This window comes from Scomber japonicus, chromosome 12 (assembly GCF_027409825.1).
Source record: "Scomber japonicus isolate fScoJap1 chromosome 12, fScoJap1.pri, whole genome shotgun sequence".
Lineage (NCBI taxonomy): Eukaryota > Metazoa > Chordata > Actinopteri > Scombriformes > Scombridae > Scomber > Scomber japonicus.
The window spans coordinates 12,970,144-12,994,473 of NC_070589.1; the positions used below are offsets into that span (position 1 = coordinate 12,970,144).

The 24,330-nt window shown below is 43.7% G+C and overlaps 1 protein-coding gene across 1 annotated transcript; it reads left to right on the forward strand.

The window, feature by feature from the left end:
* Nucleotides 1–185: 185 nt before the first annotated feature.
* On the forward strand, nt 186–23,470 carry hs2st1a (heparan sulfate 2-O-sulfotransferase 1a). The gene is made up of 8 exons (XM_053329653.1): nt 186–385; nt 527–700; nt 18,055–18,308; nt 18,416–18,501; nt 18,709–18,847; nt 19,017–19,114; nt 20,522–20,679; nt 21,732–23,470. Exons 2-8 carry the CDS (start codon nt 577–579, stop codon nt 21,953–21,955), a joined length of 1,083 nt encoding a protein of 360 aa, XP_053185628.1. The 5' UTR covers nt 186–385; nt 527–576; the 3' UTR covers nt 21,956–23,470.
* The last annotated feature ends 860 nt before the right edge of the window (nt 23,471–24,330 follow it).

The window sequence follows — 24,330 nt, forward strand, 5'->3', positions numbered from 1 at the left end:
GTTGTTCTCAATAAAGTTACAAAGAAAAAAAGACAGCTTGTTAAAGATGGTCCAATCACGGTCTCACAGACAGTGCCTGTGGACCAATAGGAGTTCTCAGCTGTGTGGTGGACTGCTAATGCATCCAATGAGCTGAGTGTCAGTAGCTGCTGCTGCTGCTGCTCAACACACAGCCGGGACAGGACCATAGGACAGGACCGTAGGACAGGACCGTAGGACAGCGCTACATGGGGGACGCAGGCGACAGAGACTGGTACCAGCGCTCCTAAACCCCGCAGGGACTAAAGCCGCACTGTGGAGAAACCGTTAGGGCTTGACGGCGCTCAGCTCGTGGGAATTGAGTCGATGAAATAACCGAGCCGAGCATGAACACAACGCATTTGAGGTAACCAGAGGATCTGAACAGTGGGAGATATATCTCTCTCTCACACACACGCACACACAGAGAGAGATAGAGAGAGAGAGGGGGCCATGCACAGACACTCAGCCGCTCTGTAATCACCGTCGTCGCTGTGTGTGTTTTCAGTGATTCCTCCTCTGAGCATGGACTGACCACATCCCTCTCTGGATGATTTGATGGGGCTGCTCAGAGTCATGATGCCGCCCAAGTTGCAGCTGCTGGCGCTGCTGGCTTTCGCACTGGCCATGTTCTTCCTGGAAAATCAGATCCAGAAGCTGGAGGAGTCCCGGGGAAAGCTTGGTAAGTTAAAAAAAAAAAAAAAAAAACAAGCATATCACTCTGGGTGACACTGCACGGCCGTGTGTGAGCTCTCTGTGTGATGGGTCAGTATAGATGTGTGCAGCTCCATTGTTGTGCATTTGCGTCTATAGGAGGTGGTGTGCTGAGACACCCCCCCCCCCACTTATCCACCACACATATGGTTCATCATGGCTCAGAGGGTCTGGGAGCTGTCCTACTGAACCCTGCATGACCGCCCTGAATAGAAAGTTGAACTGAGTGTTTGTACATTTAATAGATACATTCACAGATATAGGGTCGACCTCTCACCCTGATCCTTACAATGCAGTGTGAGATTGAAAAAGTCCTGGTGTTTTCAACCAGTTACCCCGTGACAGCGAAAGCAGCCAAGTGTGTATTTGTACACTTCAAATGCTGCAACTGCCGATTATTCTGATATGATTAATCTGACAGCTGTTTTCTGGATTAAGTGATTAGTATCCTAAAGGTTACGCCTACAGCCTGCTTTTTTATGTCTGACTAACAACCCAAAAGCAAATATATTTAGTCTATGATGATAGAAAACTGAGGAAAAGTAGAAAATATGAACACAGAAAAGCAATGTTTGGTTCTGTATGCTTACTCACAGATTTAACAGGATATCAACAGCTAACTTGGAAATGAAGGGCTTTGAATATTCCAGCCGGGTGAGACTGGTGTGGAAGTGTTTAACCAATTGACAGAAAAAAAACATCTTTTCGCTCCAAGTCATTTTTAGCAATATTCTGCATGCATGGGGACGCCACCCTGCTGCAAATCCTCCCCTGCCCCTTTTACCAGACTCTCCCCTGTGATTGAAACGTGGCCCGGCGCTGCGTTCAAATCTCATTGCTAGCTCCCATCAGGGGCTCAGTTCCAATAAAGATCTGGGACATTGCAGGATTATCTCTCTGGTGCCTCCACTGTGGGGATTTTTTAAGGAGCAGCAGAGCGGTGCAGACACCCCGAGGGGTGCAACCAGCATACCTCAGGGGTTCACACACACACACCACCTTTTGCATCATTTGATGAGAGTAGAGCAGCCTGGCAGAACCTGGAGAGAGGGCAGCCAGTGTACCTTTTTTTACACGGCAGACATTTTGACTGTTCTAGCAGGAAAGGCACAGGTGTAACTAATGGTATTAATAACAGCTGCATACCATTTAGCCAGTTCTAGTGTTGTAGTATTGTGCATGCTGGCTCACTTGAATGATGTACAGCGACAATAAATAGAGCAGAGCAATCATTAATCATTAGTTTCCTGCTATGATGAGTTTTTTATAGATAACAACATTTCAGCTAGTGCACACATAGATGTTTCAACTTCCTCTGACCTCTGCTCAGGTTGAAGTGAGGTGCAGTTATGCTGGGAATTGAGTGAGGTCACCTAACTTTGAACAAGGTGAAAGTCCTGCTCAAATAGGTGCAGCTGAAGTAACCGGTGAGGGGAGGGAGATGTCATCTGTACACATTCACACAGCTTTGAGAGGAGGCCTCATTTGCCAAAATAAGTGAAAACACCTGTGAGCCGGGGCTGTGTGAGGGCTTTAAAGTTCCTGTTTGAGTTGCAACTAACTGTTGTTGTTGTTGTTGTTGTTGTTGTAATTAGTTAATTATCTAGTCTGTAACGTGCCCAAAAGAAAAAAACAAATTCACAATTGCCCACAGTTCAAAGCTTCATATTCAGCAGTCCTAAACCCAAAGATAGGAAATGAGATAAATCACTATGATCAAAATGATTGCCAGTTAGTTTTTTGCTCTTTCCAGCTGTGTACATTTTGCTTGATAAATGTTCTTATTTCAGTCGACTATAATAAATGAATCAGTAGATGACATTTTAATACCAGTTGGGGACTGACATCATGCCACTTTTACTGGGACTAGAGCTAAAACCATTAGTTAATTAATTGAAAAGTTGACTGCTCTCAGGCTCTGGGTTTGAATTTGACTGTGATTGTTTTAGTCATATTTTATGGAAAAAATGTACTCGAGCTTCACAAACTTGATCAATGTCTGCCTTTCTCTGCTTTTGGTAAACTAAATATCTTTGTCTGTCTCAGGTTTGGACTGTCAGACCAACTCATTGTGTGAACTTGCACTTTGAAAAGCTGACCAAATGATGAAATGATTAATTGAGAACATAACCAGCAGATTATTTAAGAGTGAACATATTCACTACTTCTTCAACTCATTTTTTGTTGTTTTTTTTAAAGTATAATTTTTAGGCTTTTTGCCTTTATTGTACAGACCAGTAGAGAGAGACAGGAAACAGGAGGCAGAGAGGGGGAAATGACATGCAGGACAAGACCGCCCGGTGCAGGACCCAAACCGGGGTCACCTGCAGCGAAGATTGGCGGGTGCTCTACCCACTGAGCTATGTTCAACCCCTCATTTTTTGTTGTTGGTTTGTCATTGAAAATGGTCCAAGGTGAATATCTACAACCTCCCAATTCCTTTGACCAACAGCTCTAAGTCCTTGAAAATGACTGGCTGGAAATGTTTGACAAAGTGCTTTTAACTTGTGAAACAGTATTTCATTTTTATGTACCTGAATCTAAATCTGAAAATAGTCGACAATTATCTTTCTGTTGCCTGACGAACCAATACATTGACTAATTGCTGTGAGTTCCAGCCTGAAGTGGGACTTAAAAGAACCAAAGCTAAAAAGGAGAAAACCACACTGACTTTCTATAGGCAGCTTTGTGTTAGTAAAGATGAGGCTACAGTAGGAAGGTTTTGGGCCAGATTGTGAATTGAATGCTTAACAGTCAGCTTAATTGAATGAGGTATCCCAGCTGAGTTCTCACATGTTGGAACAATCAGGAGTCCTGAGGGTATGGATGGCTATATTGGCCTGTGACATGGTTTACTGCTGCTGTAAAGGGCTATACTTTACACCCTGTGAAAATCCAAACTCTCCTGGGCTGCACCCCCCACACACACACACACACACACACACACACACACACACACACACACACACACACACACTATACACACTCTCCTCCCGATGCTGAAACAGAACCTGAGAGCCCTTTCCCCTGACTGCCCACCACCACGAGAATCTGTTGACTGGGCAAAAAGCGCTGTGATGGATGACTGGACTGAGCAGACGTCTGTATACTGGAGCTCTGAATTATGTGCTGCATAGCCAAATAGTTGTGCGTGAGGTTTTCACAGGCACGACGCTGACAGACAGCCACGGGGCTGCTCGCATTACCAGGTACGCCTGCTGCAGGTCCATCTGTGCCACAATAAAAACCAGCTTAATGACCACAACTAGGACAGGTGGTGTCCGAACCCGAATCCACACTCCCTGAGAATAACTCCTCCGTGACAGATAGGAGGGGGGGAAAAAACGTTTGGAAGGATATTTCACCTTCATGTATCATATTTTTACATGTTCACAATTAACTTCACGTGGGTTAGAATGGCCGCCGTCCTCTCCTCACAACGTGGGACCCCTTTGCTTGGCACGCAGGTTGAATCATTTCCCCCCATTAGAAGCCTCCCGCAGGGCAAACAAGCTGTGATTTGCTTCCAAGCTAATCGTCATCCCAAGGTTTCACTGAGGAGTCTCCTGCATTACAATCATGCCGCCATGCAGCTGTGTGTCCTGCTGTGGGCCTAATCCATTACCCCCACAGAATTTCTCTCCGGCTGCTCATCAGCGCTGCTGCCGGCTGGGTCAACAGTAACGCAGGGTGACTGTGCAGGGATGGATGGATGGATGGATTGATAGATGGATAGATGGATGGATTGATGGATTGATTCAAGGCCACTTTCTCTGTCAGCGTTGCCATCAACTCCCTCTCAGTTCAGCCAATTTCAGGCGCTCACCTTGAGGAATTTCACGCTGCTTTATTCTAAAGTCTGAGACTGATGAATCCCTCATTAGGTTTCACTGACGTCAGACAAGAGACGAATGACTGAATTGGATTCAACAGTGATTAGATGTTTTTCAACCAGTTAAGAAAGTGTAACGTGCTTGTTTAAAGAAACCAAGAAGTCAACCCAGATGAATGTTCCTTTTTTTTTTGTTTTTTTGTTTAAGCTGCTCTTGAAGAGGCACCACCAGAAGCTTTTCTGGCTCCTTTGAAGAAAACGCTTGGAGGGGAAAAAAAAGATCATGTCACAGTAAAAGTATGTTTTATTGATGATTATGAAATTTCTATCATACACACAGATTACTTTGGCACTGGTCTCTTTTTGATATGCAGAGCTGACACTTGTGATAAAGTCAAATTGGAGACCGGAGAATAAGGAGTCATATCCCCAGTGAATAAGCTCAGTTGTGTGTGTGTGTGTGTGTGTGTGTGTGTGTGTGTGTGTGTGTGTGTGTGTGTGTGTGTGTGTGTGTGTGTGTGTGTGTGTGTGTGTGTGTGTGTGTGTGTGTGTGTGTGTGTGTGTGTGTGTGTGTGTGTGTGTGTGTGTGTGTGTGTGTGTGTGTGTGTGTGTGTGTGTGTGTGTGTGTGTGTGTGTGTGTGTGTGTGTGTGTGTGTGTGTGTGTGTGTGTGTGTGTGTGTGTGTGTGTGTGTGTGTGACACTTATCCCAATAACTCTCAATAGTAGTTCTGAAACATCACTTTTCTCCTGATTCCTGTCTTTCCTGGCTGAAATCATGTTCATTACACAGCTGAGTGCACCATTTTATTTGTGTAGCATCTGTCTGTGCTACCTGCTTTTCTAGATTCAAGTCATGTAACTTATTTCCTCTGGGGGAATAGTTATAGTCCAAATCACAAGTTCTCACACTCGTCTACTGTTTTTTGATGCTTTCAAAACCAGTCAGCAACACAGCTTGGGTGCATAGGTGGGAATTCATTCTTGAGGGCATCTGTGGCATATTTAGAGCCGCGTAAATAGAAACATCGCCTGTAAAACTGTCACCTTAAGGCTTTTGAAACCGGAGCAGATGACCTCTTCACCCCTCCGCCCTGCAGGCCATGTTGAGGGCTGCGAGTCACCCAGCAGGGACCCGATCCGCAAGACTTTTTCCCTTCAGCATCATCAGCTTTTTTATCCACTGGCCCGTTATTCAGCCTGATTAAAGGAATTCAATTTCCATCTGTTCGGCGGTGATATTTAGTTCCAGACACAAGCGTCTCTGTGATGAGCTCTGAGGGGGAGAAGAGAGATGCCGTTGAATGCAGAAGAAGGAAGCGATGCATGCGCTCATTGTCAGAGTGTTTGCAGAGCTGACGCAAGACTTTTAAGCGTCCATCCGTCGCTCTCTCGGGCTCGGGGGTTTGAATTCGACTTTGATTGTCATGCCAGGCACTCGCAAGCCTCAGACCCACCCTCACACTCTGCCCGCCGAGGGACCCCGGAGATCTGGTCAGGAATTTGCTCTTGAAAGGGCATCGGTCAGGCATCGCTACCCGCTGCATGCACTGGGCGACTTTCCACCTCCAGAGCTGCCCAGATGCTGCTCAGATCCGTCCTGCACATCATTCATGCCGTCGCCAAGGAGACCTTGAGCTGCAGTCGTGTTGAAAATTGAACTTCTATTGGCGATCTGAGTGTCTACCTGGTTTCCTTTTCTTTCTTTTTTTTTTCTTTTTCTTTTTTAAACTCCTACATATTTGTCAAGTGTGTGTCAACTGGTTTCTGTGACTCACTCATAGGGCTGCTTCCTTTTTTAAAGCTAATTGGTGACACACAGGCAAAACTCAACTAGACCAGGCCCTCTGTTCCTTTTCCAAAACTCCAGATGTCAACCTCATTCCCCTTTTTTTTTAAACAATGTATCCTCCAGCATTTCTTCTCCTTTGTCATGTTATTTTCTTCTCCTTTCTGTGGAACTCAGATTCCCTTTGAACTCTCCATGACACCCCACAACTCCGTTTTTAGCTTCCCTAAGGGGTATAAAGGGTGCATGAGTCATTTGCTTTCACTCTGCATGTTGGCATCTGCTACTGTAAGCAGCCGGTAGCGTCTATCGCCTAGACCGGCTCAGTCACTCACTGAAAACATGCCATTTGAGCGGCTAATGGAGGAGAGCCCACTGCGGAGATGGGGCGTAGGTGTCTGGGATGGATTTGCTGCGGGAGGTGGGTGCTAATGGTCATACTGGGCTTTTGCTGTATTGTTAGAAGCAAGCTTTGATTGGGGCCCAAGATTTATGATCCCTGGCATGCACTTTGTCTGACAGAGAATGTGTTCCTGCAAAGCGGCGCGCACGACAGCAACCGGAGCCGTGGCGCTGGCTCCGCTGCTGCAGCAGGATGACAGACGGGCTAATCGGGGTGTTATGGACGGTTTCACACCCTGCATGTAATTGGAGGCCCGTCAGAGAAGAACACCCTGGCTCCTTCGCCACCCATCACTCCCCGCAGCTGAGCTGGCATCTTCCAAATATCACCCCCCCCACACACACACACACACACACACATGCACACACATACTTCTTTACACAGATGTATGTTTTTCCATCTCGCTGCCCCCCCCCCCTCTTCATCTCTTCTTATGTCACTGTGGGGCAGAGGTGTCGGCTCGCTCAACTCGGAAGAAATGTGGGCACCGAAACCCTGCAGGCCTGTATTTTTTTGGGGGGGTGGGGTTCTTTTTAATTGAATGCACAGGGACAAGTGGACCTTGACTGATGGCTGATGAGATATTCTTCTTTAGTTGAAAAAGATAAATCACATGTAGGTCAGCAAACTGTCTGGCAGAGATTCTCCCCAGAATGTCGGTTGCCAACATTGATCCTGGATGCTGATGTGACTTTCTTTTTCTTTTCTTTTTTCGTCGGGGCGTGCTTTCAGAAAATAATCAGTTTTCTTTCCTCCCATGATCTCCACACTCCATTTTGATGATGATAAAAGCTACACGATGGGATTTGAGCTCATAACCTTGCCATACCTAGTGGGTTTTTTGACAGATGACGGAGCCCGCAGTGGTTAAACACGTGACAGCAGGTGTCAGGTACCCTCCCTTCTTCTTCTGCAGAGTTAACAGGGTTGCTTCTCTTCTTCCAAGACCAATCAGCTCCTCCTCTGACAGGGGGGGGGGGGGGGAGCGAGCAGCTAATAAACCTCTGCCATGATAATAACTTAAAATGACAGTACTCTCATCCCGCTCCTTCTGGATCAATAGTTGTAAACAACTTCTTTATTTGCGTGCCAAGCCTCCCTTTTATAATATTCAAATCCCTCTTGTGTTTTACTAACCCCATTGGATGCGCGCCTGAAAGGAGAATATCCATTGCCGGCGTCGGAAATAAGGTGCTATCAAAGGAAGGGGAAGCGGAGAGAAAGGGGGGAGAGGGAGGGGGTGTAAGAGGCAGAAAAAGAAATGAAAGAGATGATTTAATTTTCATTGCGACACAGAAATATTTAAAGCCCTGGCTGGTGCAAATCATAAGCCCCCTACAAAAAAAAAGAATGAAGAAAGCCGGCCTGCAGCATTTTCTTTTTTTTTTTTTTTTACAACCAATTTCATCAGAATACCCAGGGTTAGAGGAAGGAAGCAAGGTGGTCGAGCAACGTCGGCCCCTCTCTCCTTCCTCAGCCCGCCGGATCATCTTTAGCTCCTGTTAGTTGAAGAGTTGGCTTAAAGCTGAATTTATCTTGTTTTCCTGTAACACATCTAACACTTGGCATCCTCGGGGATGAACTGTTAATGTGGTGCTACTACACTGTTTCCACTCCTCTACAGTCAGACTTCACCTCTTTCTCCTCGCCTCCTCGCCTCATTGCCTTTTCTCTCTCTCTCTCTCTCTCTCTCCATTTGTCTCTGTGTCTTTATTTGAGGTTTACCGTCTCTTTCCGTCTCCTCTCTGTGTGCTGAATGGTGTGAGCAGCATTGCCAAATCGCCTGAAATACAACTTGAAGTTCATTAGATAGAATACAAATGAGTACATGGCAAACAGCTGTGTCTGTGTGTGTGTGTCTGTGTGTGTGTGTGTGTGTGTGTGTGTGTGTGTGTGTGTGTGTGTGTGTGTGTGTGTGTGTGTGTGTGTGTGTGTGTGTGTGTGTGTGTGTGTGTGTGTGTGTGTGTGTCTACGCCGCACCTTATTAATGTAGTATCTGGGTTGCTGAATATTTAGCTCCCACGTTCAGACTGTCCCCCGCTGAGTGAGGATCAGTAGATTTATGTGTCTGCATCTCTTTTCCTTTTTTCTGTCTTATTTGTGTGTGTGTGTGTGTGTGTGTGTGTGTTTCTTTTTCCTCATCCACTTTGCCTCTGCTGCTGCTCATCCAGGAACGCTACAAACCAGATTGATTTATCAAGCTGTTTTGTTTTTTTCTTCTCGTAGACAAGTGTCTGTATCCTACCTCTGACCAATATTAATGATGCACCAGTTCAACACATTTTATTAGCGTTGGCCCCCATAATAACATTATTAAATAGAAAGGAGATTGGCCAGACATGATCAATCCACAATATATCCTGTCTCTGTGTTTGAAAAAAAAAAAAAAAAAAAAAAAGTTTATTCGTGTAGTTTGAGAAACTCTGTGGAACAACATAATAAAACATTTCACAAGCCTCCAAATAATGTTGCTATACGAATGTCTCGGCTAATTAGGGTCGCAACAAAAATGTGTGCCCATATTGTGTCTTTCAGCCCTTAAAATGTCAGAAAATGGTCAAAAACATCCACCGCAATATCTCAGAGCCCGAGGTGATGCCTTGTAACTGCTTGTTTTGTCTTATCAAGTTTTCCGTGACTGAGCGCGTACATTTTGTGACACTGTTTTTTTTTGGGTCATCTCAGGACGAGCTTTCTCCAAACAAGCTCTACCAATCACAGGTTTAGGGCAAAGTCTATTTGACCTGAGAGGCAACATCTAGGGGGAAGCAAAACACACACAAACCTTTGCAGTTGCTGTAAATGCACAATAATACGTGCTGTACGTGTCACATATGAACTATATTATGAACTCAGAGCTTCTCTTATCTGGGTTATTGTGGTTTTGAAAAGTGATGCGGGTCATCCTTTTATAGTTATAAAGTGTATAGTATAGTATGTTGCATCGCGTGACCTTTTCCCCCCCGTCCCAAATGAGCCCAGTCAGTTCCACAAAGTTGGGTTTAAAGCGAGAGTGAAAAAAACCAGAACGGTATTATGGGGTAATCCTGGCTGTAAATGTAGTCGTAGTTCAGGTGTTGGAACGAGTATCTAGGGAGTGAAAGTGAGAGAACAGCAAATCCCATCACAGTGATCCTCCGATGGGCGAACACTACAACATCCTCGCTGGATGGATGGCCCGGAGATGCTAAATATAATAAGATGAAAGGAGAGAGGCAGAGAACCAGGAAGATGAAAGACACACAGATAAGCCTGCAGAGATAAAGTGATAACAAGTTGAACCGGTCTCATTGCAGAGATGTTCTGCGTTAACGGCACTCTCACTCTGTAGCACGTTTCTGTGTGGGACAGATCCTCTGCGGTGTTCACCTGTCCCTCCCACTCATCATTAACTCTATGAATAGCTGTCGTCTGCTCGGCTTAATAGAGTGTGGAGTTTTCCCTGGACTCCTATATATGCATTATTAATTATCCGTTACAGGGCCGAGAGTCTGAGAGAGAGAGAAAGGGAACATCAGATATCTGGGTTGTAGCTTGCAACCAGAGCTGTGCTATTATGCAACGTTGTTTGTTGTTACATTAGAATATGAGGAATGAATCCATATGGAGTCAATAATCTGTTAATTTTCAAGTTTCTTCAGGCTGTCACAGATTTGACTGCAGTGTTTATGAGGCTGCAGCCGAAGCATTCAGCAGTGACAGACATTCCTACTTTGCTTTCTTTACACTGCCCCCCCCCCACTAACGTTCATGTAATTGCTCGTCTCTTGACCAGACTTACCCAGATATTTTCGCTTTCCTTTTGAAGCGTAAATGCCTTTAGAAAACATTGGCTAATTCCCACTGCTTAGTCATTGACAATCTGTGCCAAGATGAGATCTGTTCCAATCAATCGCCCCCTCTCCACCCCTCCCTCCACAACCTGTCAGACCCCGCCTTTACTTAACAAGGCAGGGGAATGATGGGATCTGCCATCTGTGTAAATTGCTCCATAATCTCATCTGACCGGCTGTTTCAGATGAAGCAGACAGAACGTAGCCCTGTTTACCCAGACATTATTGGCTCACCTGTCAGACAAGCACCACTGGCTTCGATTGCACAAAAGACATATTAGGGAAGAAAGTGGCAGCTTGAACTACGATGATTATCATCTCCATCTATCCCGGATTGTTATCATTAGTGTAGAAACATGGCTCACATTTAGACAGGATTTATAAATGGGCCACATGTTGCTGGATCTTATTTAGCGTCCCCTCGAGTTCAGTCGAACAGCTTGTATTTCATCTATAGTTCGTGAACTCTGCTTAGCAACTTCATCCTCAGCTGGAGCATTCTCATTTTTGAGTCTCCTCTCCACAAAAAAGTGGACTGTGAAGTTTCTAGTGTTAACATCTCTCTCCTCAATGACTCTCACTGGAGTAATTATGGTCTCAAGACCCATACCCCAAACCACTTAACCACTTTAAACTGTCTGCACAGTGTTGTCTGTCAGCACCGACAAGGCGGGTTTTGTCTCCTCTACATATCAGAGGAATGCTTTGTCGGCACTCTCTGACAAAAACGCACTTGTTTTCAACATGCTACATTGTCAGCACCGCAAAAAAAGTCGCATCCTGGTTTTTGAGTGTGTGTGACCTTTATGTGGACAGTTTGCACTGAATTAAGCTCCTGTGGCCCAGCAAGCAGCATCTCTCAGGAGGATGGAGTACCTCTATTGTGTTCCCGGTTCCCAAATCATGACCTTAACAGCACATCCGCCCCCTCCTCTGTATTTTCCTCACCTTTCCTGTTGTCTGTGCGCCTTCTAGTAAAGCAGAACTACCGTGAAAGTCATAACAATGAAAAACTCTTTGGCGAGTATTTATTGAGCCCTCGCACAGCAGCAGTGCCAAGTCCAGGACAGGAAATATCACGTCACTGTGGAGCTTCTTTATTTATTAGGATCCGCACTGTAGCCAGACGTTTTATTCTCACTTCTTCACCTCGCTGGGTGCATCTGTTGATTTGAATTTTTAATAGTGGAGGCTCTCTGTTGCAGTTTGACTTTGATACATTGTGCAGCACCATTTCTAGCATTCCCAATCAGAGTTTCCTTACCATATGATAAATCTAGAGGACAGAACAAACACAAACTCCCATCATCTTCCTGTAAACAAGACATTTCTATATGTCGACGTGCAATCGCCTGTTCACACATCCAGCAGTAACTGAGTAATATTATAATTTGGTGACGTCTGTTTTGGACTCCACAGACTCCTGAAGGAAATATATTGCTCTTTTGTTGTTCATTAGCAAGTCAGTAACTTTGTCTGCCTGTTGTTTGGTGATGGTTAAGCCTCACAAGGCTGGAAACAATGCTAATGAGAGTGGTGGGATTGAACCAAAGCAGTGAAGTTTTGAGACATAAAAGCAAAATGAGCGAAAAATAAGCTGAAAGACACTAAAAAGAGTTGACCAATAATTACCTATGGGCTTGTCACTACAAGAGACACGTTTCATATTAGACTTGGTAATTAGACCCTTTGGTAATTTTAAAAATATTGATTAGTGCAGCTTTAATCAGATGACTAGAGGCATAGAAAATAAATGTGAGACATGATTGTATTCCGCTATAGTATTGTGTTGTTTCTGGGTCTCTGTGCATATAAAGAACATGCCATCAATTTTCTGCTGTTTGGGCTTCATTATGTGACAATTTGCATCCATAATGCACAAGAGGCAGGAGGTAAGAAGTTAATAGAAGCCCGACATGAAATCTTTGCCCCTGGGCTTTTTGTAAAGTTAATTCGGCCCTGCCTCAGCTGTTTTTAAAACCATGATCAGATTGTCTGGATACATTTTTGTCATTCTCCATCTTATTTTGCCCTGCCCCCCCCCCCCACTCCCTCCTCTCCTCTTCTTCTTCTTCTTCTTCTTCTTCTTTACCCTGACTCACCCACCTCTCCTCTCTCCCCCAGCTGTACTTGGAGAGACAGACCAGTGAATGAGACCTTTCACTGGGCATCAATGTCGCACTTGTGTGTCAAAGCCAATGGGAAAAATGCCTCAGCTTTAGCAATTATCCACCCCCGCCAACCCCTTCTTGTTTCAAAAAACCCACCTAAACAATTGAACGTGTCTTTAGTCTAAAACATGAATTACATGTAAATAGCATAAAAGCATTAGTGTCTAGTGAAAAGTTTAAAGGAAGTGTTCAGTGCTGTGTTTAGCGTCTCCTGCTGTCACACCGAGCTCGCCTAAAAGCTCCGAAGGCGTTTTTTTGAATGCGCCCAACACCTTCACAATCACATAATGAAAGCGCTCTCGTTTATCTGTCTCCTTTTTCAGGTCTCGGGCGCTGCCAGCGGCGTCGACAAGCCGCACAACAGATTCCTCTCACAGCGTGCTTCATAATGTTCCTTGTCATCGCTTAGATAACAATGGTAATGCAGCTTCTGCTTTGTTTAGTCGGGCCTGATTCTCCCCCATCAGACCTTATTCACGTTTCCTGCGATAATCCACTCTCTGCTAAACAGATCCCGAGACCGAATTAGAATAATTAGAAATTTGGAAGTGCACAGTTTATCCAAATGTTCGTGAGTGCTGCAGTGGTGACATAACTGTCCCCCTGGAAACCTGGCACAGCATAACAGCAGCATGCTTCCAAGCCTATATAGAGGAAGGAGGGAGAAACAGCAGAGGCAGCAGACTAACTCGATTTTTATACAGCAGCAACCTGGATCTCCTCTCTGTCATCCTTCATTGACTTTGCAATCCAGCGGCATCGAAGCAGAACCGTACAAGCCGAACACCTCAGCCTGCCGCTGATAGCCAATCTCTATTACCCACCTAGCCCAAGGCTTCGGTTCGAGGGGCTAACCCTCTCGGGAAACCAGACAGAGGGAGAGAGCTCCGACTTCAGGATCGGAGCGATGATGGATTTATGAGCTTCTTGGAGAAAGGATCATCTTCTCTCCCCCACTTTTATTATCCCATCAGATCTGACGTGATAGCAGTAATACACGACGGCCTGTCACATTTCGCAGATCTGGCGGCGAATATGAATGATGATTTCGAATGGTCGCGTCTAATCGGCCGCGAAATTACTTCAGTAAATATGTTCAACTAGCAGCGCTCTGTCTTCCTCCTGTCCCTCACTCTGAATGAAACTCAAGAGTAATAGGCTTGTAGTTGTCACAATGTTTAAGACCCGTGTTGGCTTCACGGTTCATAATTAGCTTTTAATGCACAGAGACGGCTTGAGGGGAGGAAACTGACGGAAATGTGGAATGAAAGGAGGCCTGCTGTGTGGCCATCGTAATTCAGGCTTTTGTTCTCTAATTAAATGACCTCAGAAGGGAGCGCTAAGCTTAAGTGTGTGTGTGTGTGTGTGTCTGTGTCTGTGCCTATGTGTGTCTGTGTCTGTGTCTGTGTGTGTGTGTGTGGCGCCCTCTGATATCGAGGTTTGTGCCAAGTATGTTCAGTCTTGCAATGAATAGGGCGTCTACTACAAAGCCTAAGAAGCCCTCTCCGTGCCCGCCTCGCCTCCTTGTTGGTTGTTGGAAATTTGGCACAAAACACCATGTCTTGAACAAGTGGTTTCTGGGCCCCTTAGCATAGTTCAGGACGTTGTAGTTAGGGACTCAATAGCCCCCGGTGTTTTCTCACTCTCCTCCACGTCCTTTTCACATAAAAAAAAAAAACTCTGGCAGCTTTCTTTGCAAGCTGGAGCCTTACAAACACTTCTAGTGTTAGTTGGTGTGTTAATGCCATATAAAATATGATGGATGTTCTCCTGTTTGGTTCTCATGATGCCAGCAGTAGTTCAAAATTAGGACGAGAACAATGCTTAAGTCTTTAGCAACAGAGTTTAAAGGGTCAATTCATCCAAAACCTCCACACATTTTCTCACATAGCCCCTAATGATATCACACTATCCAATACAATGGAGGTCAACAGGATTTCATTTCTGGTGCTCAGAGCTTTGAAACAATACATTTGAAATACTCAACAGCAGCATCTCTTTCCAGGAACACTATCCTCCTTATCTGGATAATCCGCAGAGCTCACTGTCAACAGTTTCCACAGGGACCATTTCTTTTTGGTACAAAGTAGTACCAAAATAAAATGAAAACTGTTGACCAGTGAGGTCTGTGGATTATCCAGAGTCCCAGTGTTTCTGGAAATAGATGTTGCTGTTGATTTTTTTTTAATGCTTAGAATGCCACACATTTCAGACAATATCCACTTCTAGACCCCCCTGAATATGTGGTTTTAGATATAACATACATAGCATGGTTAAATAAGCAACATTCAAAGAGAAACATGCATAAAATGTTCTGGGGGCAGCACAACAAGCTGTACATGATATTGACAAAGTGAAATTGATTTGGCTAACATGTTAGCTAACAGCAGGGGTGAGGATAGGGGGGCCCTCTGGGGCTGCAGCCCCAAATATTTTGAAGCTGGTTGACTGACTCTGAGTGAGTGTTTAACAATTGTGATTAAGAATGAAAGTTCTGAAGACATGTCAGCTGAAGCAGTGTTACAGAGCAAAATTTAATTAAACATTAATCTAATATTTTTTTGTTTTCCTTTTGATTGAATACCTTATTGTTATTTATTTCTATTTATCTGTTTCTCAGTTGCCTGTTTACACGTAAGCATTCAATTGCAGTCTTGTTTGTGTCCATCTGACATTCATAAAGCCAATATTTACTCTATTGTAGCTCCGTTTTAGTCTCCTGAGTAAAATATCTGGCCCTTTAGACAGTAATTGCTCCGTAGTGTTCACAAACTCACTGCTAACCTTGTCTCCCTGCTGGATGTGGAAAGGTTCAGCAAAACAGCTTGCAGCTAATGGTGCTAATGAGGGTGATGTAAGTGAATCAAAACAGTAAAGTTACAGGCTCGAAAATGCCAAAATAAAAAGCTAAAAGGCTCTAGAACACTCTACAGTCAGGTAATTAAGTCTCTGTGGTTTCATCAGTGAGTGACCTCTTTCACCTAACATGAAGTCATTTGACCCATCATTAATAAAATATTGCTCAGGGCAGATTTAGGCAGGGGAATTGTTCACTTTCAGAAACTCAGCTAATCTGCTACTGTATGGGAGCGGTTCAGTGAGGTGTGATTGACAGTGGTCGAGTAACAAAAGCCAAAAAAAACTTTCCTCAAACTTCGATTTAAAATGTTTCTAAATCCCAATTAGCACCCAAGAATATGTAATTACTTTTTCCAACTTAAAACAGTTACAAAAATACATAAACAGAAATCTTAGGTGTGAAATAAGCAGAACATTGACATAAAATGTTGTGTTCATGTACAGTCTTATAGCTCAGAGTAAGAAGCTGATTTTTTTTAAAAAAGAAAAAAGATTGTGAGCAAGACTTCAAAGCCCTAAAACACCTGCCGATATGTAACAGACTGAAGGGGCCTAATATTTATGGCTGGTGTTGTCACGGGTTGGACTCTGGCTCTTTTCTTCTTGAATGTCACAGCCTTTGTGTGTCTCTTGTCAATGTACATCATCGTAAAAAAAAAAATAATCCTAAAAGGACATTCGAGCTCAGGCGGTAAAGTTCCAACATAGCAACTGTTATTGCTGTCTGTGCTCGCTATTGCATGCTTCAGATGGACGCGTGAATGAATGTCTCCATTACGGTTGTTCTGCATAGTGGGAGCTGACAGCCTTCACCCATTACAACCACCTGGCACGTCTCCATTCCACCAGTTGCGATCGTGCGGAAGCGGCTCGGCTCCGTCCGTAATCAGATCCAGCTTTGATCAGTGGAACATTAACAGCTGCTCAGGAGGGTGTAAGAGATGGGGGGGGTGGGACGGTGAGAGGTTTTCTCTGTGTGTGTGTGTGTGTGTGTGTTGTTGTTGTTGCTGTGTCCACACGTGTGCGCTCACACAGATGAAGGAAAGGGAATCACAGATGACATCTTAATTGGCCTTCTGTGCCAGATGCCAGCCTCTACGAGCCAGTCAGGCTGTAACTGTGTCTCAGTAGCCAGGCAGGGCATTAAGGAACCCGCTGGCTCCACTGAGAGCTCCCACGGGTATTAGGTGCTACAGTGTTGTGCAGCGTCCCTTCCACACAAACACACACACTCACACACACACACACACACACACACACACACGCACCCTTCTTCTTCTCTCTCCATCCTTCCTGCAGAGTTTTCTGAGGCATTGTCAACACCAGTCAATCTGAAACGAATGCAGACGGAGAAAAGCCTGAGGGCGACAAAGGCTGGGGCTTCTTTGTGTTCAATCTATTCACACTGAGGCACCGAGGTCTGGCTTTTTCTGCAGCTTCATGCAGTGTTTAGATGGAGACCCCCCCCCCGCCCACCCCCTCACTCTCTCTACCTCCTCCCCTCTCATTTATAGTATATTGATGTCCTTTAAACGTCCAGTTAGCTATCAAATAACGGTCCCCTTACCGTCTAACAACCAACCTCTGACCCTCGCGGCGACCCTTTCTCGCTCTTCAACTTTCACCTTTTGCATCCTCGTCACGTGACACTTTTCTCAGCAGCAGAGATTTTTTTTTAATTGGCTAAAAAAAAATCATTTCAGACTATCCAAAGCAGACTGGAGCACACAAAGACAGACTCTGCCATATGACAGCATATTCATTTGTTCTGAAATGAGCGCATACAGACACTTCACTCTGCGGTGAAATAAGGGGAGTGAAGTGAAGGTAAGGGGGGGAGGACTGATATTAAAGTTGAATTTGATAACGAGCAAGAGACGTGGCACCGCAGCGTGAAATAGGCTGCTCACAAAATGATTAACTAATATTCCTGTTTGACATTATTCTTGATCCTCAGTGTGAAGCAGGAGTTTTAGCTATCTGCTCTCCAAAAGACACTGACTGAAATGAAATTGAATTTTTTTTTTTTTTTTTTTTTAAATGAACTTACAGTTTAGTCTCTCACACTGAGGGGTTCCCTCTGACAAGGAGGGGATCTTAACTTTTCTTAAGTGGATCAGGTTTAAATTTCACTTCAGTTTCATAGCAGGGATGTCAAATATAGAAAATCAGCTGAGCGTGGTTATGAGACATGTTGAACATTAACCAGTATATAAACACCAGAGGCATGTGGAAGTTGGAAATTGTAGTGTGACCATTGTGACACCCAATCTTCATCTTGTCTTTGTTGCTGCCTGTTTACCTTATACAGTATTTATAATAATGTCCTACTTTCTGCCACTTTTTTGTATCAAGTTTCATTTTGTCTTGCACTGGAACTGGTTGAAGTTTGTATAATCAGTAATTCACAGAAAGACACTTGTCCTTCGTCTCTCCAGAACGGGCCATCGCCAGACACGAGGTACGAGAGATCGAGCAGCGGCACACGCAGGACGGCCTGCGGGAACGGGACACGTCGTCGTCGGCGCTGTCCGAGAGCGAAGACGAAGTGGTCATCATCTACAACCGCGTGCCCAAGACGGCCAGCACCTCCTTCACCAACATCGCCTACGACCTGTGCGGGAAGAACCACTACCACGTCCTGCACATCAACACCACCAAGAACAACCCAGTCATGTCTATACAGGACCAGGTCCGAGGACTCCATTGTCATTTCTTTCATTTCTTCAAATTCCTTTGTTGTGTTCATGGTTTCACTGTGATTGACTGTCATAATAATCATCATTGTGCTTGGTTCAGGTTCGGTTTGTAAAGAACGTGACTGAATGGAGGGAAATGAAGCCAGCCTTCTACCACGGACATGTCTCCTTCCTGGACTTCACCAAGTAAAGAAATACACATTTAGCATGTTCATGACTGTAAAGATGAGTTCATTCACCTGATGAGGCTTTGTGCAGTTGACTCCACCTTGTGGTGATTTGATGCTCTTCAGTTGCATAATATTTAAACATTGAAATCAAATAGTTGAGCTCTTAAATCTGTTGACTGTTTGTAATCATGTCAAGTTCTTTAACCTAAGTCCTCTTTCTCAGGTTTGGGATAAAGAGAAAACCCATCTACATCAACGTGATCCGGGACCCCATTGAAAGGCTGGTGTCCTATTATTACTTTTTGCGTTTCGGGGACGACTACAGGCCCGGTTTGAGACGCAGGAAACAAGGAGACAAGAAGGTGAAAATCAACAAATACACTCAGTACAAGTTGTCATATTTCTGGACTAGATTCTTGTGTTTAACATCCTCATGTCATCTGTGACAAGTGTTTTCTTCAAATGGCCAGACCTGCCGAGTGAAGGACACTCTTGTCCAACATGCTCATGTATTGCGTAATTATGTTTCAGACATTTGATGAATGTGTATCAGCCGGCGGCTCAGACTGCGCCCCTGAGAAGCTCTGGCTCCAGATTCCCTTTTTCTGCGGTCATTACTCTGAATGCTGGTAAGTATTCAATAGTCTCTTTTGTACTCGTGATTTTAGTTGATTGATTTTTAGTAATGTTTCCCTTTTTCTAGCTGTGTGTTTTAAGGATAAGGCATATACTATGTTTTTCTTAGTTAACAAATCCCATAGAAACACTTCAACTCACAATGAAGTATTGTCCATGTTGCCAAAGTCTGATCTAGCTTATTTCTCTATGACATCATCCATAAAACTATTAAACACACATCAATGAGACACAATGTTGCACTGACATGTTCCTGCATTACAGTGAACATGAACATTTTATTTTGATTCAGTCCCACACACATCATCCTGGCACAGTATAAATCCACAGCTGGAATTTGTAATAAATGCACTATTTCTTATTTTTGAGTCATATTAGCTAAAAACTATAACTCCCAGCTGTTTTAGGAAATCCCTGAGCCTTTTTAAAAAAAATGAAACAATATATTTTGATTTTAAAGATCTGCATCTCCAGTAGTAGTGTTGAGAAACGGGATGATACAGAATATTCGCAGTCTCATTTCTTTCTCTCATTCTATCGTTCAGATAGTTCAAGACTGACACATTTTCTGTGTTGCGCCACATTAAGCCTCGTAGCATCTTTTCTATCATTTCAGCCGCCTCATCTTCTCAAGGTCTCTGATCGCTCTGTCAGCCTTGATCCGCTCTCTCTCTCTCTCTCTCTCTCTACACGATGATCTGAATCAATCTCTCTCTACCCCCACCCCACTCATCCCTCTCACTCTCCTCAATCTCTCCTTGACTCTGCACTCCATCTTTTCGCCATCTAGCCTCCTGAAGCAGGTGACTGACTGTGTAGTGGATTTAGTTCACCGGTGTCTATTTCCAGCACTTTTTAGATGACGTTGACATTACCTCTGCCATCTGCTGAGCAAACGCAGTGTAGTTAAGTAAAGGGATGCACCTTGGAAACATTAAATAAATACTAGAGACAAAAGGATGAAAGTGCTGCCAGCCATCTGATGCTCTGTTTAACAGGGTCCTGCCAAAAAGTTGCTTTATAGGTTTAAACAATCCTCTTCCTGTCATATTATTTAATTTCCTGAGCATGACAACCCTTGCCACTGGCTTTCGTTTTTTTGTTCAATTCCTTCCGGTCTCTCTCCTCCTTTTGTCTCCATCCTCCCTGGACTCACATCACAAACTTGTCTCCCCTCACATTATTATTCTTCCTGTCTCTCCATCTTTCAGCTCTCCTCTTGCTGCTCTCCTGTAGCTTTTAAACTTTCCGACTCGCTCTCTCCTCCTCCTCCTCCATTTCTGCTCTCTTTTTTTTCTCCAGTCATGAAGCATTTTACATCCGCCAGAGTCGTCCCCCGGTTTAGCAGAATAACAGAATAAGAAAAATATCCACATAAAACATACATGATCTCTGTGCAGGAACGTGGGCAGCCAGTGGGCTCTGGAGCAGGCTAAATACAACCTGGTGAACGAGTACATGTTGGTCGGAGTTACAGAAGAGCTGGAAGACTTTGTGATGATGCTGGAGGCCGCGCTGCCACGCTTCTTCAAAGGAGCCACTGAGCTGTACAAAACAGGTGCTTTGTCTGCTGAATAGTTAAAAAGCATTTACTGTTGCTTACCAATACTGTAATACACTGAAACACACTTTTAATGGCTCACTCATATTGCAAAGCTTAAGTGTGTGTGTGTGTGTGTGTGTGTGTGTGTGTGTGCTGTGGTTGCATATATCCAGTTTGAATTGCTCCTCTGGGAATTGAATTGTGATCAATAAGCACTCCAGCTTCTCTCTGATGCAGTTACAATGAGTGCAGCCAGAATGAATAATGAGGAAGCATTAAATGTGACAGTGATACGTACACACACATATGACTAAAGGATGATATTGCGCCTAATGTTCTGCAGCAGATAAATGTACTAGAGTTAAATACTGTATATTTAATGACTAGTATTTAATGATTTTGAAGACTGTGGGATTCAGAGTCTCAAACTTCAAACTAAAACCCAAACCCCAAAAAAACTGCAGGCAGTAAATTGCTCGATTCTGACATTTTTTTAATTGCACATATAAAGTAGCGTAAAATCTCGTCAATGACCTTTCAAAAGATTAATCAATAGTGAAATAACCATTAGTTGCACCCCTAGTTAAAAGTGCTAAATGATACCCAGTGTAAAATAAATCTGAATGATCACATTAAGGACGTGACAGGTGGTGTCATGATGGGTACGGGCAGCTGTATGAGACAACAAAGGTTGGGAAGCACGACGTTAAGAGAAGCACTTTCCATCAGTTTCACACAATGACAGATCAATTAACACATAACATTTTATACTGAATAAATTTGCCTCTAATTTCCTTGATATATTTGCTATTATCACTGAGGATCTGTTCCCAGGTGTCCTTATCTATTTCACATTCAAGATCCCTCATGGAGATTGTTAACATGGAGATGTGTTGCCTGTTGCCAGTTCAATTTAACAATCATGTAACAAAAATGTGAAGATATGTAAAATTGTGACATTGCCTGCATTAACATTAAACATTTAGCTATATATGTGTATATATAAATGCTGAATCTTTGAATTAATTTACTTGCATCCCTTTAATCCTCTTCTCTCCTCATCACAGGGAAGAAATCCCACCTGAGGAAGACCAGCGAGAAGAAGCCGCCCACTAAGGAGTCGACCGCTAAGCTGCAGCAGTCGACCATCTGGAAGATGGAGAACGAGTTCTATGAGTTTGCACTGGAGCAGTTCCAGTTTGTCAGAGCTCATGCTGTCCGAGAAAAGGATGGAGAACTCTACCTGCTGGCACAAAATTTCTTCTACGAGAAGATTTACCCCAAAAACTAGTGAGACACATGTCCACAGACGGGTTTGAAGTGTTTCAGTGAAGGTGACTTTGTACAGACTCATACGTCCATTCTGAGACGAGGAGGAGAAGCAGAGCGAGAGTAACAGACTACTGCAGACTGTGTGGCCGGTTTGTACTCGTGACTGAGAACATAACGTGGAGTTGCAGAGCGATCCGCCCTTGACGCAGCGATCAGGCTGGTGACAGTTCTGTTACTCACATCCGTGCCTGCCAGCTGGACGTAGCACTCGTGTTTCGTCCTCAGCAGCGTCAAACAGGTTGTGTTCCCAGCAGCTCCCGGGCCTCCATCCGCTTTCACTTTCATGTCAAAGGTCATCCATGCAGAGGGCCTCTGCCGGCACGTGGCCGGAGACGGACAGGGCTAACAGCCGATTGGCTCTGCCGTCACCTGACACAGATAAAACATTTTCATTGGCTATGTACTGTTTGGTTGTATTTAGTTGTATTTTAACTCTTTACTATCGTTGTCTTTCGTATGTAAAGACATTTTCATGGTGAAACGACATCCACACGCCTCACCACTACTACTAACTTAAAGAGAGTGTAAGAAACTGACTACTGTGCTGTATTATTGGACTTGAATGAGAACATTTAAGGTTTTTATGAAATGAAAATCCTGTGACTATGGACTATTTACTGGGACAAGTGCGTATGTTTTATACTGTACTTGGTGTGTTTTTGTTTGATGAATCTAGTAAATGATGTGCAGCTTTGCCCGGAGGCTTTTTCCTTTGTAGCGAAGGAGCCATTTACACATGATCTTATTATAGTGTGTAAGAACACAATGGCAAAGATGTTGCTGCTGTAAATACACAGAAACTACTTTTTTCAGTCCATTTCATTGCGGTTAATCTGTTTGTACTCTTCTACAGTAACGCCCATTTAAAGCAACACAATGTGCATTTTATCAGTTTGTACATTTCTTTTCAACTCTTTAAATTCACTGTTTAGTCTACAATTTCTGGTATAATTTATTTAATTGCAGATCAACATTGGCGTCCACTAATATGTCACTCTGCTGCTTAAATCAGTTCTTTGCAGCTGTCTGCGTAAAGGTCGGTGTTGAAATGGTTAAATTTCAATGTGTAGTTTTCACCACTTTTGTTTTGATTTTATGTCAATTCTAATGGACTTTCATTGGCCTGTTTGAAGTCTAATGTTCTTGATAAATTGCTAAGTGACACATCTGCAGTTGGAAAGGTTTAAAGAAAAGTTATACAAGTGTCAAAGGAAAAGAAAACACCTGGATGAGTTGCTCAGGATTTCTATACTGATTGCACCATCATATCACAACTCCTCAAGTAGAACAGATGAAGGATTTTTTTTTTTTTTTGCAGGATTTTTTTTTCTTTTTCTTTTTTTGTGTGCCTTCTCTGCACCCAGTTCTTCTTGTGTTGCAGCTTTGTTAGATGGAAAAGTAAAACAACATGTCTGTCACGGCTGTTTTCATCTTTTGATTGCCAAAAAATATACTGAACATTTTAAAAAAACGACGACTAGATCCACGTGTGTTTCTTAATCCATTACAAATGTTTGTGCTTCACGTTCAGGTACATCAGAGCGGGGGGGTTGGGAGAGGGAGGTGGGGGGAGTGGTGAGGACAGATAAAACTGCTACAGTTAAAATGAAAGCTGGATTATTTCAGGGCTGACATCCTGTAGAGGGAGATAAAGAGCTGCCAGGTCTGTCCCTGCTGCAGACTGCTGCTCTCTCTCTCTGTGTGTGTGTGTGTGTGTGTGTGTGTGTGTTCCATCATAGGCTACTTTTGGGTACACATTTCAGACTTAGGACTAGTTAATTGCAGACAGCTTGACCAAGTAGGGACAAAAATTGTGTCCCCAATTGGGAAAAAGCAGATTTTTGGGTCAGTGGTTAAGGTTAGGGTCAGTAAATTTGTGTAATGTCCCCAAAAGTGACCATTGTTTGAAGTGTGTGTTTTCCCATTGTCACATCCTTTCCATGTAATAGATTTAAATAATTTAAGGGAAATCAACTGAAGAATTTATCTTTTTTTCAGTATTTGATGGAGTGATGCAATGAGTGAAACATAATTTACTGTAACATTCTTCTCGAGTGTTTAAGAGCACATGCCACATACACAGCGGACCCCAGTTCGAGTCCTGGCTGGCCCTTTCTGCATGTCACACCCCCCACTCCCACCCTCTCCTGTCATTTCCTGTCTCTCTTCTGTCAAATATAGGTGTCTATACCAGAAAAAATCTTTTTAAAAAGTATATTAGTATATGTAATATATTTTTCTGCACTACTGATGCTTACTACGACGTGTGCATTCATCATTCGCTATCTTTGTAGTTATCTTTCTGCTAAAATCAATCAGAGAGCAGTCAAATAG

Bases quoted from the DNA above. Each gene is read 5' to 3' on its own strand.
- hs2st1a (XM_053329653.1), top strand. From the start codon at position 577: ATGGGGCTGCTCAGAGTCATGATGCCGCCCAAGTTGCAGCTGCTGGCG. The intron at 701-18,054 runs GTAAGTTAAAAA...TCGTCTCTCCAG, and splicing joins GGAGTCCCGGGGAAAGCTTG to AACGGGCCATCGCCAGACAC. The intron at 20,680-21,731 runs GTGCTTTGTCTG...TCCTCATCACAG, and splicing joins CACTGAGCTGTACAAAACAG to GGAAGAAATCCCACCTGAGG.